The sequence below is a fragment of the Ceratotherium simum genome, chromosome 39 (assembly GCF_057802395.1).
Source record: "Ceratotherium simum simum isolate JZ-2026a chromosome 39, ASM5780239v1, whole genome shotgun sequence".
Classification (NCBI taxonomy): Eukaryota; Metazoa; Chordata; class Mammalia; order Perissodactyla; family Rhinocerotidae; genus Ceratotherium; species Ceratotherium simum.
In genome coordinates this window covers 16,059,911-16,079,271 of record NC_141938.1, presented here as the reverse complement: position 1 = coordinate 16,079,271, position 19,361 = coordinate 16,059,911, and the positions used below count along the sequence as shown (strand labels likewise).

Here is a 19,361-nt window from a genome sequence, read left to right as displayed (position 1 = left end):
TGGCACGAGCCGGGAAGAGCAGTGGTCAGGTCCCGCGCGCACCCCCGCCCCACGCGTGTGGCCATCGGCGCCTCCGCTTCCCGCTCTGCGTGGGGGTCCCACTCCTCCCTGGGGGACCTGGCACTGGGGACCCGGGGGAGGCGAGGGCGGGCGCGCGGCGGCCGGGGCAGGGAGGGGTGCGCCGGCGCGGGGCGGGGAGGGAGGGGCTGGGCCGGGCACGATCCCGCCTCCCGCGCGGTGGCACCGCCGCTCGGCTCCGCGCCTCCCGCAACTTCGGGATGGAGTTCGTGCGCGCGCTGTGGCTCGGCCTGGCGCTGGCGCTGGGGCCCGGGCCCGCCGGGGGCCACCCGCAGCCGTGCGGGGTCCTGGCGCGCCTGGGGGGCTCCGTGCGCCTGGGCGCCCTCCTGCCCCGCGCGCCCGCCGCCCGCGCCCGCGCCCGCGCCGCCCTGGCCCGGGCCGCCCTGGCGCCGCGGCTGCCGCACAACCTGAGCCTGGAGCTGGTGGCCGCCGCGCCCCCCCCGCGCGACCCCGCCTCGCTGGCCCGCGCGCTGTGCGAGGTGCTGGCGGCGCCGGGCGCGGCGGCCGTGCTCGCCTTCCCCGCGGCGCGGCCCGAGCTGCTGCTGCTGCACTTCCTGGCGGCCGCCACCGAGACCCCCGTGCTCAGCGTGCTGCGGCGGGAGGCGCGCGCGCCCCTGGGCGCCCCGGTACGCGCGGACGGGCGCGGGGGTCAGGGCGCGGGGACCGGGGGGCCGGATGAGGGAGGCCCCGGGGCGCTCCTGCAGCGCGGGGACCGGGGGTCCGGATGCCGGGGTCCCTGGGGCGCATGGGACCCAGACTTCTGGACCCCGGATGCAGAAGCCCGCGGGGATGCCCAGGAGTCTGGATGCGTGGGGACTCGGAGTCCCGATGATGGAAGCCCCGAGACTGCCCCGGGCTCCCGGGACCTGGACCCCTGGATCCCGGATGACTCGGAGCGTAGGGACCTAGAACCGGAGGCGGGAGCCCAGGGCGCAGGAACCCAGAGCCCCGGACCTGCAGCTCCGGACCCCACGGGACGCCTCTGGACTCCGAAGGCGGAACCCTCAGAACTTCCTCCCGTGTAGACCCCGTCCCCGGGCCTTGTGGCGGAGTCCCGCCCCCCGCGGCCCCTGCCCCTTCCGGCCCCAGGACCTGTCCCCCTTCCCCGTGTGAGGGCGCCTCCCGGTTCCACCGCGCGTGGCCGCGGGGCTGGGGAGGGAAGCGGGTCTTTCTATTCGCTCTCCGGGGCGCAGTTTCTGGGTCTGCGCGTCCAGACCCTCCTCCTTCCAGGATCCTCCCAGACGCCCTCCAGGCCGAGGCCTCCCCACCCCGGAGCCTCCTCGATGGCCTGCTCGGGTCCCCAGGGCCACCCTGTCACCCCACCCCCTCCGAGTCCTGGAAGTTTCTTCTCTCTTCTTGATCCCACCCCCCAGGCCCCGATTGGGATCCAAATAAGTAGCCGATGGGACAAGGAGGACAGAAAGGCGGCTGGCAGGGCTCTGGGGAGCCCGCTGTGCCCCAGGAGAAGGCCCCCTCCAGGGCCAGCAGGGAGAGACCTAACGTGGGACACGGGGGCTGGCAGCGCCTCCCTCCCTCCAGGCCCACCTGGGAGCCCCCTCCAGGCCGTCCTTCTCGGGGAGGGGAGACCTTGACCCTGGAGGAAGCCCGGGGTCATCAGCCCCCTGCCCCTGCCCAGTGGAAAGATGAGGACCAGATCCCATCCTGTGGCGCCCTCTGCTGCCACCTCCTGGAACTGCGCCCCTGCAGGGACCGTCAGGCTTTGGGGGGACAGGCTGGGGCCCCCAGGGACTGAGCAGCAGCCCGGGCCTTTCCCCCAGACCTTGGCGCCCTGTCCCCACCGAGTGACACGCTGCCCCCCTTAGGTGTCTGGCAAAGTTCTCTCGTCCTTCCCAGACAGGCTCAGAGCAAATCCAGAACTTTCTGGGTGCCGCTGGGCACAGAGGGGCCGCTCAGCCCGGGGCTTGCTGGGCACGGGGGCCCTTGGTGTGTAAGGAGGAGCCCCAAGGGGAAGCGCTCCAGCTTGGCTCTGAGCATGAGGGCAGCAGCCAGTTCACAATTATGGACTCCAGTCTTTGGCCCTCGAGGGGGGGTGGGGTGCGTGAGGTCAGGAAGGGGGTGAACAAGGGACACAAGGCTGGGAGAGCCCTGAGGGGGGCCAGAGTTCTGCCTGAGGAGCAGAGACGTCTGGATAGAGGAGGGGCAATGGTGCTGGGTTTTGAAGGATGTATAGGAGTTGGCTGGCACAGAGGCAGAAAGGTATTCCAACTGGGGAACGGCACATGAAAAAGTCTCGAAGTGGGGGACCACCAGGGTGGCCGGAGCCAAGAGAGCAGGCCCCGAACATCCGGCCGAGGAGCCTGGGCTTTGTGCCGATGGCGATGGGGAGCCACAGAGGGTGTAGAGCAGGGGTGGGGCTGGGAGGAGGCAGGCTCGAGATCGGGTTATGAGTGACACCTGCCGATGGGGGTGGAGAGGGGGTGCTGGGACGTGGAAGTCTCCAGCCCTAACTGTGACCCACCCCTTCCCAGAACCCGTTCCACCTGCAGCTGGCCTGGGCGAGCCCCCTGGAGACGCTGCTAGACGTGCTGGTGTCGGTGCTGCGGGCGCACGCCTGGGAGGACGTCGGCCTGGCGCTCTGCCGCGTGCGGGACCCCCATGGTCTGGTGGCCCTCTGGACGAGCCGGGCTGGCCGAGCCCCGGAGCTGGTGCTGGACCTGGGCCGGCCGGACATGGGCGAGGCGGGGCTGCGGGCACGCCTGGCCCCGCTGGGGGCGGTGGCGGGGGGCACGGCCCAGGTGCCCGCGGCCGTCCTCCTCGGCTGCGACGCCGCCCGCGCCCGCCGCGTGCTGCAGGCCGCGCCCCCGGGGCCCCACTGGCTGCTGGGCACGCCGCTGCCCGCTGAGGCCCTGCCCACCGAGGGCCTGCCGCCCGGGCTGCTGGCACTGGGCGAGGTGGCCCGGCCCCCGCTGGAGGCCGCTGTCCACGACGCCGTGGAGCTGGTGGCCCGGGCGCTGGGCAGCGCGGCCCGTGTGCAGCCAGAGCGAGCCCTCCTCCCCGCCGGGGTCGACTGCAACGACCCTCAGCCCGCCGGGCCCGAGTCCTCGGGCCGCCTCTTGGCGCAGTGAGTGGGGACCCCGCTTCGGGGAGGGTGTGCGGGCCCCACCTGGAGCTGTGTGTGCCTGCAGGTCACAGAAGGGCTCGTCATTGGGCACCTGCTGTATACAGGGCACCGTCCCCACATGACAGGTGGTTTTGTCCCTGTCTTGGTGTAAGCAGAGCCTGAGGAAAGGATTCTGGTCAGCGTGGGCAGGGGACCAGGTCAGGAACAAGCTGGGCGAGGTCGGCGAGAGGGCGGACAGCGCCCCAGAGCCCGGGGGTCCCGCCTGGGCATTTGCACCTGGCGGTCAGTTGTCGGCTTCCGGCAGGGGTGTGGTCACAGCCCCGGCTGGCCCAGGGATCAGGTGTCGGGGACCCGACAGCCTCCACAGCGGTCCCCAGGTGTGGGCACTCAGAGAGGCGCAGGACGGGGTCTGAGCTGGGCTTGGGGGTCCCCTGCGGCCCTGACGCGCGTCCCCCTCCCGCCAGGTTCCTGGCTAACACGAGTTTCCAGGGCCGCACGGGGCCCGTGTGGGTGACCAGCTCCTCCCGGGTCCACATGTCCCGGGCCTTCCGCGTGTGGAGCCTGCGCCAGGACCCTCGGGGCGCGCCGGCCTGGGCTACGGTGGGCACCTGGCGGGACGGGCGGCTGGAGCGGGAGCCGGGGGGCGTGGCCGCGCGGCCCCCACCCCCGCCGGGCGCCGGGGCGCGGCCGAGGCTGCGCGTGGTGACCCTGGTGGAGCACCCGTTCGTGTTCGCCCGCGAGCCGGACGAGGACGGCCAGTGCCCGGCGGGCCAGCTGTGCCTGGCGCCCGGCACCAACGACTCGGCCGCCCTGGACGCGCTGTTCGCGGCGCTGGCCGACGGCTCGGCGCCCCGGGCCGTGCGCCGCTGCTGTTACGGTTACTGCATGGACCTGCTGGCGCGGCTGGCGGAGGACGCGCCCTTCGACGTCGAGCTCTACATCGTGGGCGACGGCAAGTACGGCGCCCTGCGCGGCGGCCGCTGGACCGGCCTGGTGGGCGACCTGCTGGCCGGCCGGGCGCACATGGCGGTGACCAGCTTCAGCATCAACTCGGCCCGCTCGCGGGTGCTGGACTTCAGCAGCCCCTTCCTCGCCACCAGCCTGGGCATCCTGGTGCGCGCGCGGGACGCCGCCTCGCCCCTCGGCGCCTTCACCTGGCCGCTGCACTGGGCCATGTGGCTGGGCGTCTTCGCCGCCCTGCACCTGACCGCGCTCTTCCTCACGCTCTACGAGTGGCGCAGCCCCTATGGCCTCACGCCCCGCGGCCGCAACCGCGCCACCGTCTTCTCCTACTCGTCCGCCCTCAACCTCTGCTACGCCATCCTCTTCGGCCGCACCGTCTCCAGCAAGACGCCCAAGTGCCCCACCGGCCGCCTGCTCATGAACCTCTGGGCCATCTTCTGCCTGCTCGTGCTGTCCAGCTACACGGCCAAGCTGGCCGCCGTCATGGTGGGCGACAAGACCTTCGAGGAGCTGTCGGGGATCCACGACCCCAAGGTGGGCGGCCGCGGGGCCCCGGGCGGAGCTGGGAGGTCCCTCGAGCATTTATGGAGCGCCTGCTGTGTGCCAGGTGCTGGGGACCCAGCTGGGATGAAACAGGCAAAGATCCAGGTCCCAGGGGAGAGATGGCAGGAGTCCAGACAGATAGGCAAAACAGCCGGGGTGTGAGGTGGTGACAAAAATAAGACAGAGTGGGGACACGGGGAGGGCTAGGCAGGGATGTTTTCTCAGATGGGTTCAGGATTTGTCAAGGAGGGGTGACGCATGACGGACTTTTATGTAGATGTCAGGAGGAGAGTGGCAGAGAGAGGGTACAGCTGTGCAAAGGCCCTGGGGCAGGAGCCAAGTGACCAAGGGGGATGGCGGGGGGGGACAAAGGGGACAGATCGTGCAGGGCCCGTGGACACAGAAGGACCTGAGCCTCGAGAGTGGCTCTGTCCGAGAAAGAACTTTCACCAGGAGCCTCGGAGGGCTGCGGGCAGAGCAGGCACACACCCCACTCTCCATGTTCTTTTTAAATGCAAGATCTTGAGTATTCCTGAGTAGGGAGCCATAAACGACCCCATCACCCAGCTCCAAAAATCCACATGCCAGCCCCAGTGCTGGGTTATCATGGAGCAAATCCCAGACCTTGTGTCTCTTCACCCAAAATATCCTGGGGACATCAGCAAACACTGGGGACCTGTTTTCCCGGGTGTCTTTCATTTTTCACGGTTTGTTTGAATGTGGACCTTAAACGTGCCAACACCACAGAAGAAGAAAACTCTCAACTCTCGGTTCTCTCTCCACCTGTCTTTCCCGGTGATTTGCTTGTTTGGGAGAATTCGTGGGATTTTTGGTCCCATGGTGTCTCCCGCTGTCACATGTGGCCGGCTGTGTCCCCCGGGGGTGTCTATTCTGTTCCGCTGCCCCCCCGCCCGCGTCCTCTGTGAACTCTAATAAACCCCGGACGCCGGGCTGGCCGAGGCACCGGCCGGTCGCCACCTGTGGCTACTTTTTAAGTTAATTTAATTACATTAGATGTAACCGCTCAACAGCCAGTCAAAAACAGCACCCTACACGGCGTTTCCGTGGGCAGAAAGTTCTAGATGGCTCTGCTCTGGGGCTCCACCCGCCTCGGGTCTGGCTTTGGGAGGGAGGAGGTGGTGGCCAGTTCGACCATTCCCGCGGTCACCAGGAGCCGGCACAGGCGGGGGGCAGCCCCGAGACCAGCTGAGGGGACGGTGCCGGTCCAGCGGGGACGGTGGGGACCATGGAGAGCGCAGAGCAGTGGGCAGGGGCCGAGTGTCCCCAAGGCTGAGCCCACAGGACGTGCAGATGGACGGACATGGAGATGACAGAGGGAGAGAAGGGGGCACAGAGCCGCCTTCACCGGTGGGGACCCAGGGGGGCAGGTGCAGGGAGCGGATAGGGACGGGGTCCTGGACGTGGTCAGCTTGGGGCGCCCGTGTGACCCTAAGGGGAGAGGGCGAGGAGGGGCGTATGGGGAGGAGGCGCGGCCTGGGGTTCAGGGCCGAGTCCATGTGGAGATGGACACGCGGGCATTTAGAAAAGCAGTTTACAACCAGGTGGTCCTGCCCCCCTGGGGACACTGGGCCACATCTAGGGACATCTGTGGTTGTCACCCCGGGGCGCTCCTGGCATCGAGTGGGTGGGATGCTGCTCTACCCCCACAGTGCCCAGGACGGCCCCCCAGAGAATGACCCGGCCCCATGTCACCGGGCGGAGGGGGCGGGCGGGGCCGGGCCGGAGCAGAGGCGGGGGGTGGGGGGGGTGGGGAGGCGGCCGAGGAGCGGGGCGCTGACCCGTCCGGCCCGCAGCTGCACCGCCCGCCCCCCGGCTTCCGCGTGGGCACCGTGCGCGAGAGCAGCGCCGAGGCCTACATCACGGCGAGCTTCCCCGAGATGCACGCGCACATGCGGGGCCACAGCGCGCCCACCACGCCCCGCGGCGTCGCCATGCTCACGTGAGGCTGGGGCGTGGGGGCGGGGGAAGGGGTGCCAGGTGAGGGGGCCCCGGGGGGCAGGGGCGCTCACCCCACCCCGCCCCGCCCCGGCAGGAGCGACCCCCCCCAGCTCAACGCCTTCATCATGGACAAGGCGCTCCTGGACTATGAGGTCTCCATCGACGCCGACTGCAGGCTGCTGACCGTGGGCAAGCCCTTCGCCATCGAGGGTGAGGGGGCGCCCGGGCCGGGGGACCCCGGGGCCGCGGGGAGCCGCTGGGGGCTCGACGCGGGGGGGACGCTCCCCCGCGGCTGCGCCCGGCCGGCCCCGACCCGACGCCGCCTCCCCCAGGCTACGGCATCGGCCTCCCCCAGAACTCGCCGCTGACCTCCAAGCTGTCCGAGTCCATCAGCCGGTACAAGTCCTCGGGCTTCATGGACCTGCTCCACGACAAGTGGTACAAGATGGTGCCTTGTGGGAAGCGCGTGTTCGCCGTTACAGAGGTGCGCGGGCCCCGGACACGGGGTGGGGGTAGGCGGGGTCCCTGAGCCTGAGGTGGCCAACACCCTGCTCCTCCCCAAGACTATCTGTCTGCTTTTGTGCACTCCTACTCATCCTAAGAAGCCCCAGCTCCAGTGCCCTCTCCTCCATGAAGTCTCATTCCTCAATACTGGCAGCCTGCACCTCCCAATCCAACCCCACAACCCCAGGCTTCTCTCTCTAGCCCAGCCTCCGTCCCCCCACGTCAGGGCCCCCAGGGTCTGCCGTGACCGTGAGGGGCGTGTGCCCGCGTTCCGCCCGCAGACCCTTCAGATGGGCATCTACCACTTCTCGGGGCTCTTCGTGCTGCTCTGCCTGGGCCTGGGCAGCGCCCTGCTCTGCTCTCTGGGCGAGCACGTCTTCTACCGCCTGGCGCTGCCGCGCATCCGCAGGGGCCACCGGCTGCAGTACTGGCTGCACACGAGCCAGGTGAGCGCGGCCACGCGGGCGCGGGGCGGGGGGCGGCCTCCGGCCAACGCTGACCCCCGCGGCCTCTGTCCGGGCTCCTAGAGAATCCACCGCGCCCTCCACGCGGAGCAGCCCGACGGGCAGGAGGAGCCGCAGCCCAGGTGAGGGACCCCGGGCCGGTCCGCACCCCACCCGGCCCACACCCGCCCTCGAGCCCCCTCCCGAGGCCGGGACCGCTCGGTCCAGCCGCCCGCGCCCTCCCCGGGGACCCTGACCCCAGAGGGCAGAGGAGCGTGGGTGGGACGCCGCTGACCCTGCCCCGAGGCGACACTGGCCTCAGCCCCGTCCGTGCCGCGTCCCCAGGGCTCCTGAGGAGCAGCGGGAGGACACTCCGGCCGCGCCCGCGGGCCCGGGGCGCTGGACACGGGAGCGCCACGTGCGCTTCCTGCTGGAGCCGGCGGGGGCCGCTGTCGCACCGGACGCGGACACAGACGCGGACGCGGCGGGGTCGCCCGAGGGCCCCGTCTGGCTCTGCTCCAACGGCCGCCCGCCCGCCGCGCCGCCCACGGGCGCCCCCCGGCCCGGCGACCCGGAGGGGCTGGAGGAGCTGGAGGCGCTGGAGCGGCGCATCGCGGGCGCGCGGGAGCGGCTGCGGCGGGCGCTGGGGCGGCGCGCGGAGCTCCTGGCCCAGCTCGGGGACGGCGCCCGCCAGCGGCCGCTGCGCCTGCTCCGGGCCCGCGCCGAAGGGCCCGGGGCCGCCCGGTGACGGCGACGCGGCTCCACCAGGGGCGCGCGTCCGCGGTGACCACACCCCGCGCCTGCGCAGAAGCCCATCCCGCCCGGGAGCGGGGGCGCCGGCCCCTCCGGTCCCCACATATGCACACGCGCGCACAGACGCACACGGAGACGCGGGCGGGGCCGCTGTCAGCAGTTTATTCTATGTACAAACACCACTGTGTCCACTGCAATTAAATAGAATGGAATGAGCGTCCTTCCACCTTCCTCGCGAGCGATGGGTGCGGCCGCGGCCCCTCCCTGGGCGGGCTGGACCCGGCTCCACCCCGGCCCGGCCCGGCGCAGCCCCGGAGGGGGGGCCGCGGAAAAGGCACTGCGCACGACGGAGCACCAGCCGAGGGGCGGGAACAGCGCGGGCCCCTTCCTGTTCACCCTGCTCTGCCCCGGGACAGCTCGCTCCAGACCTTCCACCACCCCCTTCCAGAACCTTCCATGGAACCCCCATCCTACCCAGCTCACCGGCCTGCCTCTCCTCACGGATGGGGCCCCCACAAACAGCAGGGACAGGCCCCGGGCAGCCCACACCCGGGGAGAAGCCCGCCTCCGGCAGACGTGATGGACCCCACACCACCCATGGCAGGCCGGGCAGTCCCAGGGCCACCGGGGACAACCTCCCCGACCCCCAGGGCTCCAGCCAGGTCACGCTGGCCAGGCGGGGTGGTCAGAGACAGAGGCGGTCCGCTGCCCAAAGCTCAGGAGACGACCTCCGAGGGCGCGTCCGCTGGGGCCACAGTCTCAGCGCTGGGCCCACTCCCCGCCGCGGCCGGGGACGCCACATCAGGTGCTGGGGAGTCGCCCGGAGGAGCACTGTCCTGGGGGGCCCGGGGTAGCCCCCCGCTGGGGTTCAGGGGGCCGGCCGTCCGCCGCTCCAAGAGGGAGGCGCTCAGGCCGGACAGGAAGGAGGCGTCCGTGATGATGGCGGCCGTCTCCGCCATCCAGCCCAGCTCGCCGCTGGCCGCCGCGGCCACGGAGGCTGCCGCCGCCACCAGGGAGCTGGGCGCCTCGGCCACAGGCCCGGGGACCCCGCCGCCCCCAGCGGCGCCAGGGCGCAGGGCGGCGGGCTGGCCGGCAGGGTCGGGGGCGGCCGCGGCGCCCGCGTTGTTGTTCAGGTCGTCGGGCAGCGCGGCGGGGGCGCCGGGGCCCGGCGGGGGCGCCTGCAGCAGCAGCTCCTGGATGCGGATCTGCTGCAGGATGGCGGGCAGCTCGTAGTGGTGGAAGAAGTAGATCATGGAATGCTGCGGGCGGGGCACGCGGTCAGCCTCGGCCCGGAGCCGGAACCCCGGCCTCGGGAACCCCGCAGACCGCCCCCGGGGGCGGCGCGCACCTGGATGAAGAGCCAGGAGGTGACGAGCGCCAGGCTGCTGTACTGGCCGTTGAAGCGGTAGTGGTAGGCGTAGAAGGCGAAGTGGTACAGGTAGAAGAACCTGCGGGCGGGGACGGTGAGGCCCCGCCCACCCCGCCGCGCCCCGCCGCGCCCCGCCCCGCCCCGCCGCTCACCGCAGCCAGTGCCGCTTGCTGGTGCTGGTGTGGCAGCAGATGGCGTCGTACTGGTCAGCCAGCCACACGATGAGGATGATGTAGAAGGCCGTGGTGGTGTCGTTGAAGAACTCGGACATGATGGCCTCCATGCCTGCGGGGGCGGGGCGGTTGCGGTGGGCGGGCCCGCGGGGGCCCTGGGGCGGGGGTGGGCGGGGCCGGCGGTCCGGGGGGCGGTGGGCGGGCCCTGGGGCGGGGCCGTGGGGGGGCGGGGCCGGGGCGGGCCGTGGGCGGGGCGGTGGGTGGGCGGGGGCGGGGCGGGCCGTGGGCGGGGCGTGGGCGGGCGGGGCAGGGCCGGTGGCCCAGGGGCGGGGCCGTGGGTGGGCGGGGCCCGGGGCGGGGCGGGCGGGGCCCGGGGAACGGGGCAGGCACTCACCCACGAGGGCCAGGATGACGGTCAGCAGCGGCGCAGCGGGGAAGGCGATGGCCATGTTCATCTCCAGCATCTGCAGCAGGTCCACTGCGGGCAGAGGGCGGCGGGCGGGCAGACGGGGGTGGGCGGGGGCCGCAGGGCCTGGGGCCGGGCCCCCTCCGCCCAGCCGGGACACTCACCGATGAAGACGAAGATCTGGTGGTGGGAGTAGCGCAGCAGCATGGACACGCTCAGGGTCTGCAAGGGCGCCGCATGAGGCCTGGGGGCCGGGGAGGGGCCGCCGCGCCCCGCCCCCCAGCCCCAGCCCGGGCCCGCGCACTCACGAAGATGACCATGATGACGAAGGCGGCCAGGTAGGACGTGCGGGCCATCCACATGCTCACGAAGCGGTAGTGTTCGCCCGACACCACGTTCCGCAGGAAGCCTGCAGGGGCGCGGGGGCGCGTCAGCCCGAGCCCCGGCCCGCGCCCCCGCCCCGCCCGGTCCCCGCCGCCGCCGCACCCTTGTTCTCCTCGTTCTCGGCCAGGCCCTTCACACTGGACATGAGGATGTCGTCGTAGCCCAGGAACTCGGCCAGCAGCAGGCGGCTGAAGCGGTCCCCGAAGCACTGGTCCCGCGTGGGGTCTGCGAGGGCCGGGACGGGGTGTGCGGCTGGCCAGGGCCCCCGGGGGAGCCCAGACCCTCGTTTCTGAGAGTGGGCCCCCCCCACGCAGCAGTGCGTGACCCTGAATGGCTAGGGGATGAGACCTCGGGAGGGGCTCCCGCAGCCGCAGAGCGCGTGTCCCTCCCTGGGACGGACCAGACCCTGGACTCTAGTGCTTCCGGGTCTCCCACTGGGGCCACTCCCCGGAGACCCGACCGCCCGGGGCTGCCCCAGGCGGGGGCAGGCCGACTCACCCAGCGTGACCACCATCACGGGGATGCTGAGCCGCTGCCGCGTGGCCTGTGAGAGCCGCAGGAAGCCGTACTCCAGGGAGTACTCCACGATGTACTCGTCCTGCGGCCACGCTGCGGGCGGGATAGCCGCTCAGCCCCGGCCCCGCCCAGTCCCGGCCTGCAGGGGCCCGGGACGGCTGGTCAGCCCCCCACGGGACTTTCAGGGCACAGGGCCAGGGCTGGGCAGCTCCCCGAGAACGCGTGGCTCCGAGCTGCAGGGCCCGACCCCCCCTTCACAGAGGAGGGTCCCAGGGCAGGGGAGCCAGGGCCTCACGTCTTGCTGACAGATGGAGAAGCTAAGACAGAGTAGCCATCCTCCCGGCCAGTGCTGACCTGGCTGCGGGGACTCTCAGTCCCACTGGCCAGGCAGTGACCCAGGTAGTGCCCCTGAGTTGACCTCGCCCGCACGCCTCAGCAGCCGCGCCAGGATGTGGCTGGGGTGGCGCGTACCTTTAGAGGGCGTCTCCGGGAAGGGGAACTCCTGGCTGTCGTTCACGGCCTCGGCGCCGCCCGGCGGCTTCAACACCTTGGGCTCAATGTCCAGCTCAAACTGCGGGTGCCGGGAGGCGGGGCGTCAGCAGGCTGTGGCACCAAGGGGTCACGCCTGGAGGCCACTCTCTCCCGCCCCTGGCCGCCTCTGCCAGACGTCGTCCACCTCCTGAGCTGGAAAGTCTCTAACTCGTGTCCCATCAAAGACCCCAGGCCGAGACCCCCCAAACACCAAGCTCCCTTGAGCAGCCATCTCCAGGCAAGGGTCTGCGCCCTGGAGCAGGGCGGTCTCGGGCCGGGGCACAGGGCTGCCTGGCGAGGTCTGCACCAACACCCCAACTGCCCAGCCCTCACCATGGGACCCCAGCTCTGACCATCCAGGCACGTCCCTCCTCCAGGCTGGGGGCCTCACACGCCCGCCCGACCCCGCCAGTGCCTGCCATCACCCACATGCCTCACGCTCAGCACCCCTTCGGCAGCTGCGCCATCTAAGGCCGACAGGACCCGCTTAGAGCCCTCGGCCCAGAGCCTCTGGGGCTCCAGAACCAAGCCAGTCCCTTTCAGGAGACAGGCAGGAAACGCCCCAGCCCTGAGTCGCCGGCACTGCCCTGTGCGCCCCAGGCCCTGCCGCACCCCAAGGTTACTCCAGGGGAGCAGCCAGGCGTGGGCGAGCCGGCTGTGACCTCCCACACGCTGTTTACGGAGCGCCTCCGTGCCCGCCCGGCTGGCTCACCCTGACGGAGCTGTTGGTGAACATCTCCATGCTCAGCTCCTCCTCCTCGTCCTCGGGCTCCGAGGCCGCGCCACCACCGTCGCAGAACTGCAACAGCACGGGCGCGCGGCTGGAGTTGGGCTGCACCTCCACGCGCAGGATGCCCTCCCGCGGCCAGCGGTCCCGCACGTGCTCCAGGCAGTTGATGGGCGAGCGCGAGAAGACAATGTGGATGTAGGCCAGCACGAAGAGCACGAACAGCGCCTGCGGGGTGGCGTCGTCAGCGAGGCTTGGGGAATCCCTGTGACTACCTGGGAGCGTGTGGGAACCCACCCAACAGGAGACCTGGCAGAGCCCGAGGCGCCATTCGCCAAGTGCTCCCCTCCCGCGTGCTGTCCTCACGGCACCCCTGACCTCGCCAGCTAGACACAGCCAGCCCTCAGGGGCTGGGCCACAGGCCCCACAGCAGGGCCAGCTCGCTCTGCCGCTCTGAGGCTGGTGTCCCCATCTGTAAAACGGGGACAGCAGCCGTTCCCACCAGGCAGTCCTGCCCCAGGGGACACTGGGCCATGTCTGGGGACATCTGTGGTTGTCACACTGGGGGTGCTCCTGGCATTGAGTGGGGGGGGGCCAGGGATGCTGCTCAACCCCCCACAGTGCCCAGGACGGCCCCCCACAGAGAGTGACCTGGCCTGCGTCAGCTGTGCCGGGGGAGACGCTTCCCTGCATCACCCATGACAGCACCTCCCACCCGGCTCCCAGCAGGCGCATCAGAAGGCCACCCCCTCCCTGGAGCCCACCTCACCGGCAGACAGTTTTGCTTCTCATGGGGCCCCAGCTGGCCGAGTGTCACCCTCCCAGCCCAGGACATCACTCCCTCGTGACCCACCCACTGCCTCACCCCTTTGGGAAAGGGCCCAGCTTGCCTGAGGGCGCCTGCTGTCACCCCAGGAAAGGGGTGTCGGAGCCAGTGACCTCAGGAACTGCTCAGAGACGGGGTGACCCCTCGCTGGGCCAGCGCAGCCTCTGACACGACCCCACCAGGGACACACCCTCAGACCAAATTCCAGGAGAGCTGACCATGGTTCAAAACCACGGGGCAGAGGAGCCCAGAAGACAGAGGATCCAGAGCACAAAGCCCCTCCCCGCCCTGCGGGGTGTGGTGAACTGCCCGGGGCCACATGGCCACCAGCAGGCCCTCCAGAACCTCATCCCTTCCACACCCTGGCACGAACCCCATAGGGCAGTGCCAGCGCCAGACGTGGACCCCCGGCACCCCCCGTGGAGCCCACCCTGCAGACCTGGCAAAGGCTGGGCCAGCACAGCACCCGCTCCCGTCCTGACCACGGTGACTGTGACCTGAGGGGGACAGAGAGCCCCAGGACAGGGAGAGGCCCCCATCTGGGCGCCCTGCTGCAGTCCTGGATCCAGCGACTCCTGAAGCTGGGGCGAGCCCACCCAGACTCCCCGCTGTGTTAGCTCCCAAGTCTCCTTCCCTTGCACCACTGTGAGCCGACGGCGCCCAGGGGACGGGGACAACAACACTGCTGAGACAGGACCAGAGACGGCCCAGCCCCCGAGCCCCAGGAGTTCAGGTCGAGGGACGGATGCCGAAGCCAAGACCAGAGCCGGGACCTCGGTCTGGGGAGGCGGCGTGGAAGGAAGGCTTGCGAGGGCACCCCCGGTGGCAGAGCCTCCCACAGGCCAAGCTGTGCAGGACCCTGAGGTGTGGCCACAGGGTCAGTGCTCCTGGGGACCCCAGAGCTCGTGACAGGGGTCACGAGAGCGAGGGATGCGCGGCAGTAGCCGGATGTGGTCAGAAAGCAGATCCCCAGTCCCTCGGCTCAGCCCCGCCACGCTCTGCAGGCCCACTGTCCAGCGGGAGCTGTGCCCAGGACACCGTCCACTCGGGGCCAGGCGGACAGCACCGCACGACATGCCAGCACACCACAGAAGTGCTGACACGCTGTGTGGCCACTGCCAGCGGCTGCCCAAGCACCGCCCCAGGGACGCTTGCGTCCGCCATGGCCCCAGTGCACAGACGAGGTGCACACAGGGAACTGGGCAGAGAGGCCACACGGCCAGGAGAGGAGGGCCAGGAGCTGAACCCGGAAGACACGCCGGGCAGGGGCGGCGGGGTCCCGAGGGAGAACGGCAGGTGTGACTGACCGGTCCCGCCAAGGGAGGACACATGAAGCAGGCCCAACCGCACCAACATGCACAACCCGGCTGAGATGGATGGAGTGGGCGGGTCCCTGGAGGCAGGGCCAGGAGTTTCTCCCCCCACCTGACCAGGCCCGCCCCCAGTCTGAGCCTCAGTTTCCCCATTATGGAACAAACAGGCAGACGAGGCTTCAGTCCCCTCCAGACCTGTCAACAGCCAAACGGGGCAGTGCTCCCCCCCCCAAGGCGAGGCAGCACCCAGCAGCCCTGCCCACTTCCTTCTGGGGCCTTCCACCCGCTGCCCAGCAGCCTGCCCCACTCACTCCTCAGGTTTGGGGTGATCTAGCCCCCAACCTCTGCCACTCTGTGGGACCTGCGCTGTCACCTCCCTGGCCACGCTGGCCTTGCTGTTCTCCAGCCCCAGGGCCTTTGCACATGCTGTTCCTGCTACCCCCCCCTCACACAGGCCACCCCCCATGCCCGGTCTGTCCCTTCCCCCTCATCTGCCCCCTCACTGCTGGGGCCCAGAGCCCCGCCTGAGGCGGCACAGAGGACGTGTGCAGGGACCCTGGGGGCTGCACACACGTCCGGTCCTTAATCCTCACAGTGACCCTGAGGGGCCTGTCACCTCCATTCTTCAGAGGAAGCAAGTGGCAAGGGCACGTGTCAGTGCCCCTCCCCCTGCGGGCATCACCTGGGTGGCTGCAGAGTCAGGATGCCCTCAGTCCAGAGTCCAACCTGATGGGCCCAAGTACCCCATGCTAGCTGCTCAGGACTCTGTGCCAGGAGAACCAGCAGAGGTGGCAGCCGAGGCGGGGGGGGGAGGTCTTCTAAGGGCCCTGAACACGGGCCCTGCCGCCTCTCGCTCCCCAGCAGCTGGCACGGGACACGGGTCCCCCACGACCCCAAGGCACGGCGGGGAGACGGGGGGTCTGACGGGTCGCAGCCGTGAGCTCAGCGGAACAGGCGCCACAGGAAGAGGCCAGCGAGAGGAAGTCCGAGAGGGGACCTCGGTCTCCGCAGCAAGAGCACCGGAAGCCGGGCGGGCAGGAAGCAAAGGAGCTGAGCTTTCCACAACCTGAGGCAACTCAGAACCAGTGGTCCACCCTCACTGTGTAGACGAGGGAACCGGGGAGATTCACAAGGAATGAGGGGCCCTCGCTGTGTAGACGAGGGAACCGGGGAGATCCATGAGGAACGAGGGGCCTCCGGGCTCTGACACAGCAGAGAGGGAGCGTGGGGGCTGAGAGCCTCGGGGGCCACCTGCCCAGGGACCCCCTGGGTGTGGATCCTGTCCGCCAGGTTGGCACAAACACCCATCTGCTCTCAAATCGGGGAGCGGTACACAGAGCTGAGGTGACCAGGACGTGCTCTCAGAGGAGATGGAGGTCCCTGGGGAGGGTGCCACCTGGCACAGAACACACCCCTCAAGTGACAGGGGTCAGCCTGCGGACCCAGTGCTTCCTTCTGTCTGGGGAGGACAGTGCTCGCTGTCCCCGAGGAGGTGACGCCCACACGCAGACTTCTGTTCACTGTCCCCAGTAGCCTGAGTAAGGCACCCCGATCCTGTAACTCTCCACGGCTGCTCACAGTCTCAGGAGGGGACCCAAGCCGTCCTGGGGGCTGTGGGGAGGGAGGGGCGGGAAGGCCACCTGCACGCAGCCTCATAAGGCGGACAGCCCAGGTCAGCCTCGCAGGAGGGACTGGGGGGCTCAGGGGCCTCCCCGAGGTTGCGGTGGGGCCGGGACGCACCCAGGTCTGTTGGGCAGCCCCACTTGCGCTCCTTCCGCCAAACCCCAAACAGCCGCAGGCTCCTGACCGACCCCGCCGGCCGCACCCCCCGCGCCTCGACCGCCAACATCAGCCCTTTCTGCGCCCAGGAGCCCAGCGCCCACTTGGCGGCGTTAGCATCCCACCGTGTCAGGTGACAGCTAGGACCACCCTGTGCTCGGGAACCGAACCTCGGCCCCGCGAGCTCCCTCTCTGGGGTCGCAGCTGCCCCCGAGGGAGACCCTTCGTGGAGGGCCCGGGGCCGCGCTCCCGCTGGAACCCGGAGCCCCCCGGGAGGACCCTGGCTGAGCCGTGAGCCGCCGCGCTGCTGTGACTTCGCCACTAACGCCGGCGAATGTCCTCAGCGAGGTCACACTCCCGGGACACCCGGAGGAGGGACACTCGGGTGGGGCAGTGAAAGGTCCCGAGGAGGGGGCAGCCCCAGGAAAAGGGGGCGGGAGGAGGAGGCGGTGGACCGGGAGCGCCCCCGGGGCAGCTGGTGGGCCGGGGGCGTGTCCGGGGGTGCGGCCGCCCGGGATTGCGGTTCTGGGTCAGGACCGGCCCGGAGAGTGGGGAGCGGGTGCTCGGGGTCACAGGGCAGGAGGAGGCTCCCGGCGGGTCGGGGCCTGGCGAGGCGGGGACCAGGGGTGGGCGCGGCCGGGAGAGAGCTCCTGGGGTCGGGACCAGGGCCACCACGGGGCGACACCAGGGGCTCCCCAGGCGGACGTCTCGGGGCAGGAGTCAGAGGTCGCAGGGTTAAGGGAGGGTCCCCAGGGGCTCGCTGCCCGGGCGTGTGGGGTCAGAGGTCGCAGGCCCGGGGGAGGGCCCGCCGCCGGGGTCAAAGGTCAGGGGTCGGGGCCGCGGTCACCTTGAGCAACACGAAGAACTCGAAGAGGCGGCGGAAGGCGGGCGGGAAGAGCCGCGAGTAGGTGACAGCCATCTTGAAGAAGAGCGCGTGGAAGAGCCGGTCGCGCACGTTGATGAGCGGGTTGGGGTTCAGGTTGGGGGTGCGCGGCCCGCGCGCGGGGGCCGGGCCGCCGCCGCCGTTGGGCCCGGGCGCCGGGGCCCCGGGCGCCGCGTGCTCCGACATGCCGCCCCGCGTCGCGCCCTAGCGGCCCGCGGGTCCCCGAGCGCGCCTCCCGGCCGCCATGGGCCGTCCCCGCCGCCGCCGCCGCTCACGGCCGCCCGGCCGCCGCCGCCATCTTCCGCCTCCGCGGCCTGCTGACGCCAGCGAGTCGCCGTGCCCGGCCAGAGCGGCCCCCTGCGCCCGCGGGGCACGCTGGGATGCCGGCGGCCGCCCGCGGAGGCCCCGACTTCTAGCCGGGCCAACCCGCCGAGAGGACGCCGGGGGCGGGGCTGCGGCCGGCCCTTTGTTTTGCATATTGCCCCCACAATCCTCCGCGGCTGTGAGGGCGTTCTTGGGAGGTAAAATTAGTCAACATCGGAGGGTTTTAGACATGATCAAAGACAATCAAAGGAAGCGTGACGGTAGGAGATTTTCTTATACGTGATGCTCTAGGAAGTCACGCCGAGTGTAAGTTTCATCAAGTTGGCATAAGTGTAAAGTAGCTTTATTTATTTTCAGTAAATATACCTGCAAGCCGCGCGTTCGGCGTGTTTGCTGCGTGGTGAAACTTCCACGCTGCCTCGCTGAAGCCTCCTGACGTCAGAGGGCCGCGCGACGTCAGAGGGCCTCGCCGGGCTGTGCTCACCGCGGAGATCGGCGACTGGGCGAACCAGCCTCCTCCCTCGTTCCCGCCCCCCCCCCCCCCCCCCGCAGTGAGGTCTGGGGCTTTACAGGGCGCCTGCTGCGTGCACGGGAGAAGGTGGTTTCGGGGGCGAGCCGGGTTTTGCTCGCCCACCTACCGTCATGCGCCGCCTAGTTTTTGCTGCTCTGAACCGGCCCCGCTGGGTCAGGTCCCTGTCCCATGCCACCCGCGCGACCGCGGCCGGGCGGGGACGAGGGGTGGGCAGGACTCTGAGCCCCTGCCGCCCCCGGACAGTGCCTGTCCCCCCACCGCCCGCCGGCCCGGGCACATTCCAGTGTCCCGGCCTGGGAGGGAACGTCGGGTCACGTGCTCATCCTTGAGACGTCTCGGCGCCTCTGGGCAGCCGGGAAAGTACTAGGACCCAGCGTTCACTGAGTGCCTACTGTATGCCAGGTGCTTCCGCCGCAGGGAACCGGGAAGGGCAGCAGGAAGGGGAGGCAGGACGCGTGGGGCGATGGCTGGGAGGCCGCCTGGGGAAAGGACAGTGGACACCCAGGCCTGCTGCAAAAAAAGCGCCCCAGGGCCAGTGCCGGGTGTTGGGGCTCGGGGCCAGCAGGGGGACAAGGGGGTGTCTGGTCTGGCTCCTGAAGGCGAGCAGCCCACCGCGAGGGGCGCAGACGGGGCCTCTGAGGAAGTCATTCTCCTCCTGTCCCATAGAGAGCGCCCTGCACGGGGCCTGGCATGCAGTAGGCGCTCAATAAATGCACACGCTTGAAATTATTATGGATCACTCCCAGATCACTTGTTAGTTACAAAAGAGAAAAACAATCTTTCCCAATGGAGAGGCCGGGTGGATGTCCCCTTGACCTGGGGAGTGAAGCCAGCCTGGCAGCCTGGAGCAGAGCGGGGCAGGGCGGGCGTGGGGGAGACGAGTTCAGAGCTGTGGAGGGGCCTGGAGGCACCTTGGTTAAGGGGCAATGGGGAGCCACGGGGGTTGTGAGCAAGGGAGGTTCTTGACCTGGCGGTTGAGATGTTATTGTTACTACTTGCTATTGTTACTACTTGCTTTTACTGTTACCATCTTGCTACTTTGTTATTGTCCCTGCAGGTGTCCTGGCCAGGAAGCCACAGGAGCAGACAGGCTGAAATGCCTGTTTGCAGGGAGCAAGGGGGGGCGTCTGAAGCCCCCCCAGGAGGCATCAAGGCCCCCGCTAGAGGGCCCAGCCTGGGGTCCTGCCCTGACCCTCCTGGGACAGTGCAGGGACAGGATCGCCCCAGGGCCCTGGCCGCACCTGCAGCCCCTGTGCCAGCCACCGAGACCCCC

At 70.2% G+C, this 19,361-nt stretch overlaps 2 protein-coding genes across 2 annotated transcripts; one reads left to right on the top strand and one right to left on the bottom strand.

Annotated features, from left to right (window-relative positions):
* The first annotated feature begins 278 nt into the window (after nt 1-278).
* On the top strand, nt 279-8,395 carry GRIN3B (glutamate ionotropic receptor NMDA type subunit 3B). The gene is made up of 9 exons (XM_087425907.1): nt 279-704; nt 2,568-3,160; nt 3,625-4,657; nt 6,481-6,626; nt 6,720-6,835; nt 6,958-7,109; nt 7,411-7,575; nt 7,657-7,715; nt 7,918-8,395. The coding sequence occupies exons 1-9, from the start codon at nt 279-281 to the stop codon at nt 8,318-8,320; spliced, it is 3,093 nt and encodes a 1,030-aa protein (XP_087282033.1). The 3' UTR covers nt 8,321-8,395.
* Nucleotides 8,396-8,471: 76 nt separating this feature from the next.
* Nucleotides 8,472-17,514, bottom strand: TMEM259 (transmembrane protein 259). The gene is made up of 11 exons (XM_087425909.1): nt 17,197-17,514; nt 12,417-12,659; nt 11,645-11,744; nt 11,156-11,266; nt 10,760-10,882; nt 10,582-10,682; nt 10,438-10,495; nt 10,262-10,345; nt 9,847-9,979; nt 9,674-9,773; nt 8,472-9,584 (listed from the first exon to the last, which is right to left on the bottom strand). The coding sequence occupies exons 1-11, from the start codon at nt 17,416-17,418 to the stop codon at nt 9,042-9,044; spliced, it is 1,818 nt and encodes a 605-aa protein (XP_087282035.1). The 5' UTR covers nt 17,419-17,514; the 3' UTR covers nt 8,472-9,041.
* Nucleotides 17,515-19,361: the final 1,847 nt, after the last annotated feature.